Source organism: Mus pahari, chromosome 1 (genome assembly GCF_900095145.1).
Source record: "Mus pahari chromosome 1, PAHARI_EIJ_v1.1, whole genome shotgun sequence".
In the NCBI taxonomy this organism is placed as follows: Eukaryota; Metazoa; Chordata; class Mammalia; order Rodentia; family Muridae; genus Mus; species Mus pahari.
In genome coordinates, this window is record NC_034590.1 from 58,837,140 (window position 1) to 58,850,987 (window position 13,848).

Here is a 13,848-nt window from a genome sequence, read left to right on the forward strand (position 1 = left end):
TGTGTGTGTGTGTGTGTGAATGTGTGAGTGGAGGGATGTTGCAAGATAGAATGCAGATATGAAGGGATGGAGAGATAAGCAGGACTAGGCTGCATGATGGAAAATGTAAAACTCACAAGGAATAATAAGTAAAAGACAGAAAACAAAAACTAAAAAGCATGCTGAACAAGCCATGGGGAGCAAGCCAGTAAACAGTTCTTCATGCCCTCTGTGTCAGATGCTGTGACTAGGTTCATGCCTCTAGTTGCTACCCTGAATGAATTCCCTTAGTGTTAGATTGTGATACAAGAGTTATAAGATGAAATAACCCCCTTTCCAAAATGATAAAGCATGAATATCACATTGAAGACAAAAATATTGGGGCTGGGTGTGTACCTCGGTAACAAAGCACTTGAATTGCACAAGGTCATGCATTCCATCCACAATACCATACACAAACACACAAAATACTGAAGCTATATCTTCTTACAGATACTAATATTTAAACCATTTTCTGCCTTAGTATAGGAAGGTTAGATAATAGCAAGTAATGTAGTAAAGATCATAAAAATGGATAATTTCAAGTCATGCATGTGCAGTACTAAATTATAGTGTCTTAATCATAAGATTTATGATCCCCAGGGATTCTGTTTTCTGGCAGTCTGAATCACTGAGTAGCTCTCTTGGATCTGCTATTTGGTATTATTAAAGAAGTTCTTTTTGATCTTTGCTCTCTAAGTATGAAAGAAGAGGGCCTTTTCTATAGTCCTACTGCTTCTGCTTGACTTGGTTAAGTAACCTTTTGCCATGTTAAGTAGTCTGTACTACCTCCTGGGAGCTGAGAGTTTCCATTCCTCCTTACATTTTTTTTTTGCAGAAACTGTGTGGGAGGATTACCTTGCTTGTGCCTTTAAAGAGTTTGGTGCATGAATTTAAGATTCTTTTTCAGATTCATTAATGAAGACCTATTTTTCTTCCTAGTGTTGCCAGTGAAATATTTAGGTTAACAATATTGTAATTCTCCTAATTCTAAATCACATTAATCCTACAAAGAGTTGAGAGATTTTCTTCATTATAGGACATGCTTAAGGTTACTTGTCATAGCAACTGATTTCTTTATCGCAAGATAGAGTGCAATTCAATGTCCCTGGGTAAATATTTTATCTCACAACAAAATGTTATTGATAACCTATAGTGGCTGACTGCTCAAAATTATCAATTACATGACACTTTAGGAAGTCTTAGTAGATGGTTTCTAAGTGTAATGGACAGTATTAGATGCCAGAGGTGATCAATATATAGACCCTGTCAGCAGAGAGCTCAAGATTTACTGGGAGAGCCACACATGAAACAATCTAACAAAGACAAACTGTTTTAAGAGCTAAATCTAACAGGAAAAGTAGTTGGGGGAATATGGTTGAATATGATTATAATGGTACAATAGCAATTTGTTACAGGGAATGAATTCTGATTCAGAAAACAAGTAAGCATTTTAAACTGGGTTATAGGCCAATAATAAGAAAAGCAATACACAGAGAGCAGGTTCTCCTCTGACATCCCATCTGATGGCAAGTGCAGACTTGAAGATATATCTCTGATTTCTAAGATGATCCCCTTTCATAACCCTGATATTTCTACCTTTCTGAGCAAGCTTTGGCCTCCAGTTACCAGTCAGGAAGCAATCTGCTGTACATTCCTGAAGTCCCAGGGTCCTGTCTTGCTGCCACTGTTCTGCCTGGACTACTCTGCTGACAATTTGATACAGCATCTCATTTGAGGGCATATGGTTCGGGCATCCTTCTTAGCAAGCTAACCCAGGGAACACTTGGTCAGTAGAGTGGAAGGAAAATACATCCAAGAAATCACTGAAGGAGAGGTAATTATCTGTAGCTGAGGATCGAGGCAGGATCAATATTCCTAGGATGTATTAGTTCATGTTTGCGCTTAGCCAGGATGTTCCTACCCTCCAAAGGCAGGCTTCGGAGACTTGCTTAAGTAGTGTTACCTTACTGGAGAGCCCTGAGAAAATAGCACATAGAGATGAAGTAGCCACTTTTAAGATGTCCTCCTTACTTTTTATGAGTGTTAGTCTTTGTATGCTGTGTTATAATTTGTAAAATTGAGATATATTATACTGAAGAAGGTTCATTAACATCATTTTGTATGTGAGGAGACATAGGTCCAGAGAGGTCTACCAGCTTTTCCAATCTCACATAAGATTCACTGAGCATTGCCAGAATTTTCCCATGGGCTCTGATTCCAGAGCTAATGATTTTTCTTATCACACACTTTCTTTTTATATTTAAGTTCTGGAGTTTTAAATATGAACTTCTACTGGTGAATAGCTTATCCTGTTCCTTTTCCTCTGCTCATTTGGCTCCTAGGTCAGTCTGCTCCCACTGTCTTATCATTGTACACAATGATATCAGACAAGGATTTGAGAATCAGTTGAAATGACTGGTCTAAAGTGGGAAGAAAAAAATGGCAACAGGACCATCTTGGTCATTCTGGTTTCAGACTGCCAATGTTTTGTAGTTCATTTTATCTCAATAATATCTTCTGTAGCAATCACACTACTTGGCTACTGTTAAAACAACCACTGTAATGACATTTTAATTTTTCTCACTAGTTGAAGACTATTATCTCTTTGTCTATTAATACATATACCTTATATTAAGTATTTTATGAAGCAGAATTATAGCAGGTAACTTAAACTCTTTGATTCTGGTTTTTTTTTTTAATCTATAATGTAAAGACACAGCACTTAACTGATAGGATGGTAGAATCTGTAGATATGAAGTGAGTCCACTTATGCAGAATACAAAGAATTCAGCATACATCTCATTTCTTACAAATGTTACTTGTGCTTTTAATACTTTAGTAGATTTTTGTACTAATGGAAGCTAATATGAACCTTCTCTAACTGCAAACTTCTTTATGAGTTTTGTTAGCGATAGACTGAACATTTTTCCTCCCAAATTTCACCAATTAAAATTGTATCTATACTTCAAGCAGTCTATAGTCATAAGTATATTCCATAACTAGTGGATATTTCCATTGTGACAGTCATGATATGAGTGTTATGAGTTCATAGGCTAAAGAGGATGCCTGTCTGCCCTTACTTCAATCGTGTTCTTTTCCTCACTCCCAAATGTCCTTGCCTACCAAGTCACATATACCAAAGGAGCTACATTTTACTGTATGTTACTTAATTTACATATATATAGCTAGGGTGGAAATAGGTGGAGATGAGAAATATATAGTAATTGCTGCCTGCTCAAGTCTAATATTGAATATAAAAGTTACTTATGAATGTACAGATAATTTGATGTATGTGTGCAGAAGTATGTTTGCTTTTGCTCATATAAGCCTTGAGGTGGAAACTGAACAGGAAAACAATATCTTAATAGAACTTCCTTTCTGCTCCAAAACATTTGTCTATGGTCTGTGCTACCCACCAACAATTCATTATTTCCTGAGGAAGTAATCATTTTCTCAAAGGTTGAAAATGGAGACTTGAAGTTCTTATCATAGAGATCTTTCACTTCCTTAGTTAGAGTCACATCAAGGTATTTTATATTATTTCTGACTATTGTGAAGGGTGTTGCTTCACTAATTTCTTTCTTAGCCTGTTTATCCTTTGTGTAGAGAAAGGCCATTGATTTGTTTGAGTTAATTTTATATCCAGCTACTGCACTGAAGCTGTTTATCAGGTTTAGGAGTTCTCTGGTGGACTTTTTAGGGTCACATATATACTATCATATCATCTGCAAATAGTGATATTTTGACTTCTTCCTTTCCAATACGTATCCCCCTGACCTCCTTTTGTTGTCTAATTGCTCTGGCTAGGACTTAGTACTATATTGAATAGATAGGGAGAAAGTGGGGAGCCTTGTCTAGTCACTGATTTTAGTGGGATTGCTTACAGCTTCTCTCCATTGACTTTGATGTTGGCTACAGGTTTGCTGTAGATTGCCTTCATTATGTTTAGGTGTGGGCCTTGAATTCCTGATTTTTCCAAGATTTTAGAAGATGGAAAGATCTCCCATGCTCATGGATTGGAGGATCAATATAGTGAAAATGGCTATCATGCCGAAAGCAATCTACAGATTCAATGCAATCCCCATGAAAATCACAACTCAATTCTTTAAATAATTAGAAAGGTAAATTCACAAATTCATCTGGAATAACAAAAAACCTAGGGTAGCAAAAACTCTTCTCAATGATAAAAGAATCTCTGGTAAGATCACCATGCCTGATCAAAAGCTGTACTACAGAGCAAATTGTGATAAAAACTGCATCGTACTGGTATAGTGACACACAGGTAGATCAATGAAATAGAATTGAAGACACAGAAATGAACCCACACATCTATGGTCACTTGATCTTGACAAGGGAGCTAAAACCATCCAGTGGAAAAAAGACAGCATTTTCAATTAATGGTGCTGGCACAACTGGCAGTTATCAGGTAAAAGAATGCGAATTGATCCATTCTTATCTTCTTGCACTAAGGTCAAGTTTAAGTGGATCAAGGAACTCTATATCAAACCATAGACACTGAAACTATGGAGGAGAAAGTGGGGAAAAGCCTCGAAGATATGGGCACAGGGGAAAAATTCCTGAATAGAACAGCAATGGCTTGTGCTATAAGATCAAGAATTGACAAATGGGACCTCATAAAATTGCAAAGCTTCTGTAAGGCAAAAGACACTGTCAATAAAACACAAAGGCCACCAACAGATTGGGAAAGGATCTTTACCAATCCTAAATCAGATAGGAGACTAATATCCAATATATATAAAGAGCTCAAAAAGATGGACTCCAGAAAAGCAAATAACCCCATTAAAAAATGGGTCACAGAGCTAAACAGAATTCTCAACTGAGGAATAACGAATGGCTGAGAAGCACCTGAAAAAATGTTCAACACCTTAATCATCAGGAAAATGCAAATCAAAACAACCCTAAGATTCCACCTCACACCAGTCAGAATGGCTAAGATCAAAAATTCAGGTGAGAGCAGATGCTGGCGAGGTTGTGGAGAAAGAGGAACACTCCTCCATTGCTGGTGGGATTGCAAACTTGTATAACCACTTTGGAAATCAGCCTGGCGGTTCTTAGAAAATTGGACATAGTACTACTGAAGGATGCAGTAATACCTCTCCTGGGCCTATATTCCAGAAGATGTTCCAACTGGTAATAAGAACACATGCTCCACTAAGTTCATAGCAGCCTTATTTATAATAGGCAGAAGCTGGAAAGAACCCAGATGTTCCTCAACAGAAGAATGGATACAGAAAATGTGGTACATTTGCACAATGGAGTACTATTCAGCTATTAAAAACAATGAATTTATGAAATTCCTAGGCAAATGGATGGACCAGGAGCGTATCATCCTGAGTGAGGTAACCCAATCACAAAAGAACTCACATGATATGCACTCACTGATAAATGAATATTAGCACAGAAACTTAGAATATCCAAGATATAATTTGTAAAATACATGAAACTCAAGAAGAACGAAGACCAAAGTGTGGACACTTCGCCCCTTCTTAGACTTGGGAACAAAATACACATGGAAGGAGTTACAGAGACAAAGTTTGGAGCTGAGATGAAAGGATGGACCATCCAGAGACTGCCCCACCTGGGGGTCCATCCCAGAATCAGCCACCAAACCCAGACATTTTTGCATATTCCAGCAAGATTTTGCTGAAAGGACCCTGAAATAGCTGTCCCTTGTGAGGCTATGCCAGTGCCTAGCAAACACAGAAGTGGATGCTCACAGTCAGCTATCGGATGGAACACAGGACCACCAATAGAGGAGCTAGAGAAAGTACCCAAGGAGCTGAAGGGGTCTGTAACCCTATAGGTGGAACAACAATATGAACTAATTAGCACCCCCAGAGCTCGTGTCTCTAGCTGCATATGTAGCAGAAGATGGCATAGTCAGCCATCTTTGGGAAGAGAGGACCCTTGGTCTTGCAAACTTTATATGCCCCAGTACAGGGGAACACCAGGGCCAAGAAGTGGGAGTTGGTGGGTAGGGGAGCAGGGTGGGGGAGGGTACAGGGGACTTTCGGGATAGTATTTGAAATGTAAATGAATTAAATACCTAATAAAAAATTGAAAAAAAAATAAAAAAAAAAAAGAAATAAAGAAAGAAAGAAAAAAAGAAAATGGAAACATTTTTACCATACTAAATCAAAATAAAGCATGGATTTATAAGTCTTAACACTGACAATTTCCATAAGAGAAATTGAAGATCAGCTCGTCTAGAAAGTTGATAGTAGCATTGCATGTAGATCCCTCACCATGGCATGCTGTGCCAAGATGGGAAGACATCCCAAAACCCAAGGTTAGAGAGATATCGTGTAATATATAATAACACTAGGCAGCACTTTGAGCTGAATTGCCAGGAAGAAGTCTTCATTAAACCAACCTGTGGAGAGAAAGCTTCGAAATAAATACTTCACCAGGAATCATTTTAATAAAAGCTAGTAAAAAATAAATATTTCTAATATATTTTAAGAGTTATAGGGAAACAAACACCCATCTCCTTCCATTCTTTTCAGTTTTCAGAATTGATTCTATCATTGGTATTATTGAACAAGAATATTTATCCATTTTGATATATTAACAAATTGAAAAAAATAATTAAATTGTGTCTAACCTCAAATCAGAGATAGTTCACTAATATTTATTTATGCTTGCCTCTCATTTATTAATAGGCATATTCATACATATTGTACATATATGCAGTTGTAATAGTAAATATCATGTAGCCTCCATTCCTCATTTTAAAATATAAATGATACTGTAACACTCATCAAATATAGATACATTGGCATTATTTTAATGCCCTCTAAATTTCCCTTACTATGCAGAACTCAATTTATTTTGTGAAAGAACAATAGGAAATGCCTTCAGCCAGTTCTTCTACTCAATTTTTAAAATTAGAATACTTTAGTTGCACATTCTAATCCTCCATTTATTCCCTCAACTACACATTACATGTTGTCATACTGAGTACTGGGTAACAAGTCACAAGTCATGACTGATAAAATAAAACTTGAATTAATGAGTCAAGATGTGTTTAAATAAACTAGTACTTTGATGATTATGATACAATGAATTAAGTTCTAAAAGAAAGAGAAGACCACAAATTTCCGAAGACATAAAATAAGTCAATAAACTCCCTGGAGAAATGGAGAGAAGGTATAGTGAGGAAAAAAATAGCTCAATAAGCTTCCTGGAGAAATGGAGAGAATTGTATAGTGAGGAAATAAAATAACCCTTGACTTCTAAATATTGGTACAGACCATTGTTCCATGCTTTTAACAATCTCAGTTATGAAAAGAGTACAGGGAGTATCCAACTTTTTATAATTATTTCTTGAATAAACATTAGTGAATATATAAAATTAAGGTGACATCCTAAAATGTTTTTTATGTAGTAATATTTAAAAAGTTTGCAAGAAATCTCTAATGCCTCAATAGCTTACTCTTTTTCTTTATAGTATCATTTTTAATATTCAAACTTTTAAAAATAATGCACTATTGAAGAACAATTATTCAAATTGTTAGATAATAAGAATATTATAGCTCACTAATATAGAGTATCATTAAGTATTATTACTTCTACCACTAAGCATTATGAGCAAAGTGATATCATAATAATACTTTTATTATATATGTACCCCAGAGGCTGTATGCTTGCCATCAAGTTAGCTGTAACTTACATGTGCTGCCTACTGTTAACACACAACTGTTTAGCTAGTTTCATAGCTTGTTTGTTTTAATAACCTCTGTATTCTTCATAACTTCTCCTAAAGACCACATTTAAAGATAAAAAAGAAAAACTCAGTGATTTGCCTAAACTCCCAAGGATATTCATAACATTTACATCCAGTGATCCATGAAAGTTGTCACCATTCCCAACACATTGTTATTTCTGTGCAAATTCTGAAACGTTAAATATCAGGATATATTACAGCTGATTCTCTAAGGTCTAAATGACTAACACCTTTACCTAAGTCCTCTCACATCCACTTATCAGTTTGCTTTAAAATTAGAAAAAAAGACTAGTTACAAACCATACAAATTCCTATGAAACAATAATGTGTGTTCANCTCTTCCATGAAAACTGTCACTTTTTTCATCCTTCCATACACAGTAGATTCCCTATATTCATATTTTTACTCTTAACCACAAATGTCTACAATCTTCCAAATTCAGAACTAGAACCACATAGACTCATACCCTATGAGGAATCCGACTAGTACTTGGGAGTTCTGCATCTACTAAGTAAAGTCTACCTGTAGCTATTGACTCTCTAGTATTAGATTCAAGATTTATTCCTTTGTCCTAATCTAATATCAACTAAACTGTCCCAAGACATGGCTGCATCTGACTCCTGAACTTTTATTGTAGCTTAACATGGAATTTTCTATTTCCTTATCATACCTTACTCCTTACTGGTTTTTCTTCAGTAAATATTACTTTAATAAATCATTTGAACTTTTAGGCTTAGTTTATGTTCTCTCAAAATAGCAAACAACCATAATTTATAAGGATTGGTATGATAAAGTCACATTTGAAACACATGTTGATAATACATTTAAGGGCAATAAACACATAACTTATGAGGAAATGTCAACCAACCTGTCCACAAAAGCATGATGAAGAAGAAAAATGGGATCATTGGCCGATCCCTGTACTTGAGACATTGTTCCATTCATAAAGATATGTAAGGCATTGTGCATGCTACTTTGAGAAGAATCTGCTATCCCTGTGAGTGGACTGGCAAATCCTGTTGACACAAAGGGAAATTTAAAAAATTAGCTTTTCTAAATGATTGAAAATCTGATTATTTCATCTCATCTACAACTACAGAGGAAAATCATGATTTTAAGTAAAGAAAATTAATAAGAAAACTCATTTGATATTTGGATTCTGAATATTCATTCAGGTCTCTTCAGAACTGAAAGATATTAGGTTTTGTACAATGTGTGTTAGATTAAGTGGTGAGATAGGCTGGGCCAATATGGACTTCCTAATGGTACATCTCTGTTAGGTCCTTTGAATACTGCAAAGTCCCAAGAACCTTTGCAATAATAAGCATTCACTCTCATTTTAATATAAAAATGTACAAAATATATCAACAACTTATTAAAAAATAACCCCGAGAGGCATCCTTTGCAATCTACTTAGATCCTCTTGCTTTCTGGTTCTAACAAATATTTAAATTTTGGATCCTGGTTCCAGAAAAAGGACAAAATTGGTAGTCAACCTTATACTCATTCATCTGTAATTGTCCTAGGGACATCAAATCGTAATGTTTTTATTTTTGTAGAATGTTCATTTTGCAGATGATTGCAACCCTATAGGAGGAACAACAATATGAACTAACTAGTATCCCCCCAGAGCTTGTGTTTCAAGTTGAATATGTAGCAGAGAATGGCCCAGTTGGCCATCAATGGGAGGAGAGGCCCTTGGTCTTGTGAAGAGTATATGTCCCACTACAGGGGAATACTAGGACCAGGAAGTGGGAGTGGGTGTGTTGGGGAGCAGGGAGGTGGGAGGGTATAGGGGACTTTCTGAGAGGAAACTAGGAAAGGGGATAACATTTGAAAGGTAAACAAAGAAAATACCTAATTAAAAAAAAAACTCATTTCAAAAACAACATCAAGTAAATTCACTGTAAATTCACCGTAAAACCATATAATACTGTCTTCTGTCCTTTCTTGTCTATAAGGATTGGGGGTGTATTTTTCTAAGAACTTGACATTATTTATTTCATATGGTTCAGAATCATCGTACATATTACTTCTTTTCATTATCATTGATTTCAAATAAAAGGCTTAGCACACTAAAGAACTGCATATGTTTATGTATAGAGATAGGGATTGGAAGATAAACCTGTTTAATTAAAGAGTTTAAGCTTTCCTATGCAGTAGTTTACTGTCTTTCCTATGTAGCAACATACTGTACATCACTGAAGAGTATAGTCTATATAAGTAGAGACTTCAAGTTCTAGCTTTAATCATAATCAGTATCAAATGAAATCTTTAGAACTTCATTTCATGTACGGTCTTAGATACTTTTTAAGTGTAACTTAATTATTTTTACCAGAGATATAAATATATTTTAAGGAATAATTTAGAGATATTGCAAATAGTATAAAATTTAAAGATAATATAGGGTTTTGTTGTTGTTTTGTTGTTTGTTTTTTCGAGCCAGAGTTCCTCTGTATAGCCCTGGCTGTCCTGTAGCTCACTTTGTAGACCAGGCTGGCCTCGAACTCAAAAATCCGCCTGCCTCTGCCTCCCGAGTGCTGGGATTAAAGGCGTGCACCACCACGCCCGGCTGATAATGTAGTTTTTAAGAGATAACCACTTTAAGGATTTAATATTCACATTCATATTTAAGTATCAAAATAGACTCAGATGTCTTAGTATCTTATAATTTCTTTTATGTGCTTGCATAAGTTTATTACTACAGAATTATTAACCTAAATGTTACAAATTCTACGGTGGAGATTTATTTGGGTTGGTGAAGTTTAGGGATATACTAGCCAAATAAAATTTATGTTGGTGGGAAAGAATAAGGCAGGGAGATAAACAGAGACCATGACAGCAACTGTACATCATAGTGCACAGTACATGTGGGAATTGCTAAGAATGCAGACATGCACACCAAGGAATAGTAAGCTGGGCAGCGATGGCACATGCCTTTAGTCCCAGCACTTGGGAGGCAGAAGCAGGTAGATTTCTGAGTTTGAGGCCAGCCTGGTCTAAAAGGCAGTTTTAGGGTAGCCAGGGATACACAGAGAAACCCTGTCTTGAAAAATCAAAAAACAAACAAACAAAAAAGGAATAGTAAGTATAAAAGACAGCAGACATAATGTTTAATTCGGTTTAGTTATTATATAATGTATCTACCAATATCAAAATGCCATATACCATAAATATAAATAATTTCTACTTGTCAACTTTCGCCCCAATGTTTATAATATCTTTGTTTTTAAAATCATAGAAATTTTCACCTCCCCTTGAAAATGTTAACATAAAAGTAAAAGCAAAATGATAGTTTTTGTGAATATAATTATACAAAGGGATTTTATATATATAATATGGGATTGTGAAGTACAGTAGTGTCAGGAGACCTTCAGTAACCTCTCAGCTAGATGTGTTTTAGACAATTATAGTAGAATATGATATAGCAGAATAATGACTGGCAAATAAATTCCCTTTAAATTCTCTGTTTTTGAATCTTCCGAGAGCCTAAAGCACTGTCTCTAGCTAGTACTGTTTCAAGACCCTGCTGTAAAGGGCTAAGCGAACCTGGCTTTAACTTCTAGGTTACTTACAAGAAAGAAGTATAGTATTTGTAAATTTAGGTAACTATTTTTTGCCTCCCTTTTGTCATTGATATAATAGAAACTAGGTAAACACATTTCTTAGGACGTAACAGATAATTTTGATAGCTGGTATGAAAGCATCTAGCATCCATCTGATACTAGTGGTAGTTTCCTGAGAAATAATAACAGCTCTCTATGTTGTCAGATTGAGTTGATAAAAGAGTGCCCAGTCTCGAAGCTGCTAACCAAAAACATGCCTTTTTTGTGTGTATTCAGCAGAGGTGGGCAATAAGAAAGGCAGTTTTCAGTGTTGGGCGTGGTGGTACACGCCTTTAATCCCAGAACTTGGGAGGCAGAGGCAGGTGGATCTCTGAGTTCAAGGCCAGCCTGGTTTACAGAGTGAGTTCCAGGACAGGGAAGGCTATACAGAGAAACCCTGTCTCGATAAACAAAACAACAACAACAACAAAAAAAAAATGGCATTTTTCTCATCAAAACTCAATGGACCATTAAAGTTTTCTAATGTGGTACTTGCCAATGAAAATACTATTAGAGATTAAAATGATATAAACATGAAAATAAATTATTTTCTATTTTACTTCTTTACAGTTCATTTGGAAATATAAGGAGAGATTATGGCTTCTGAGATTATCTTTATAAAAGAAAAATGATTACTCCATTAATTTCATTTCTTGTTGCATTTTACTCTTTCCTGAAAGAAAAATCCCAATACTTTTATAAATCCAGGCATTCAAATATCATTTATGTACATAATCTTTTAGTAACAGGATTTCTTGACATTTAACAATATTGTTGTGTTAGTCCCAATTTTACTAATGATGAAACACCAGTTTAAAGAATCAATGTAACACACCTAAATTCAAACTAGCATTTGAGGAACAAAAAACTTAAACATAATTGTGATTGTCTTGAAACCTGTGATCTTTTCCAAATAGCAGGTTGGATTTCATCAAAGAGATCAGAAATGACTCAAAAGTCAGATAAAATAATTTACTTTGACTTTTTAAAAACAAAGCTAGAGTTTCAAATGTTTCTGTACTTAAAAGAAAAATATCCAACAGAGATTGAGAATAAAAAAGATAATCTTCTCCATTAAACCTAAGGTGTTACATATGAACTGATCAACACAGCTCAGACATCTCTTTGTGTAGTGTTCTTGAATTAGTTTGTACAGTTGCAATGGTCAAAACCATTGTAGAAAGGTACAGGAGGTTAGGATGATATTGCTCTTGCTTGTTCTTAAATTCCTCCTGGACTGACCATCCAGTAAGCCAGTAGGGATCATGTTAGCAACCTAGATTCCAAAATAACTCAAAGTTCTTTGCAAAGGGCAGCAACAATTGCTCCAGTTATTGAGAGTTGTGTCTTTAAGTCTCATAGGAATCTGTATTATTCCTATGAGAAATTTTAGGAGCATTTCAGATGGATGACAATAGGGAGTTTCAATTTGTCAATCCATATTCTTTACTCTTTTATTTCTCCCTCAATTCTCCTCTAGAGATGTTTGGGTTATTTGTTTTAGATATTGATGTTTATCTCTGATACCTGGAGATTTGGATTTAATTGTTTTAGAATTGAACTCAGTCACTTAAAGTCTTAAAAGCCCCTAAGTGATTCTAATGTGCAACCAGGGTTGAAGTTTACTGAATTTGACTAAATTGTTCTTTGTTTCCTAAACATAAACCTTCACTTCAAACTATTTTCTTCTGATCATATTATTTCCTTCATGTGAACTTTTCCTCTTCTATATTTTGGTATCAAAAAAGAACCAATAACCATTCTACCTTTAAAATCTCGCTGTGCAAACTTATGCTGTGAAGTAATTTCTTAGAAGTAACTGCTAATACTTTCTTGAAAATAAGTTAGCTATTATATTATAGCAGGTGATGCAAAGGCATTTTCATGTGTGTTTTCTTGTTTGATTTGACTCCTTTCTTTCCAGGATGTAGGAGCATAGGTGATGCTGAACTTACATGGTTAAGCCTGCTTAGTTTTGAAGTGTGAAAAAATAAGTGACTAGATTTTCACTAGAGAAAAGCACATTTAATTTTTTGGTTCTTAGTCCCTTTGATTAACTTCTCTCTTAATTTAATCTCCTAACAAAAGATTTAGCAAAGGATTATGAGAATCACAGTCTGCAAATGACACAATGATTTGGGGAGATTGTGTTTAATTGCTAGATACTTTTAAGGAGTCACACTATCATTTATAGCTGGGATATAAAATGCAGATCAAAAATGTACTTTCTAAGTGAGTCTAGAGGTATTTTGGAAGTAATCTAATTTTCAGTTCCTCTCTCTCTCTCTCTCTCTCTCTCTCTCTCTCTCTTCCTCTCTCTCTCCTCTCTCCCTCTCCCCTCCCCTTCTCCATCCCTCCTTCCCTCTCTCTCTCCCTCCCTCCCTTTCTGCCTCATTCCTGTGAATAAGAATGTAAGCTCAGGTGACAGCAGATGCTGGCAAGGTTGTGGAGAAAGAGGAACACTTCTCCATTGCT

The 13,848-nt window shown here is 35.5% G+C and overlaps 1 protein-coding gene across 2 annotated transcripts in view; it reads right to left on the minus strand.

Annotated features, from left to right (window-relative positions):
- Nucleotides 1–13,848, minus strand: part of Tyr (tyrosinase) — a 69,645-nt gene that overhangs the window by 40,455 nt on the left and 15,342 nt on the right. Inside the window, exon 3 of one of the 2 annotated variants that reach the window (XM_021206124.1) lies at nucleotides 8,637–8,784. The exons of the other annotated variant lie outside the window; for it this stretch is intronic. Within the exon in view, the coding sequence (XP_021061783.1) occupies nucleotides 8,637–8,784 (148 nt within the window). The remainder of the gene's footprint in view (nucleotides 1–8,636; nucleotides 8,785–13,848) is intronic. 2 annotated transcript variants of the gene reach the window in all.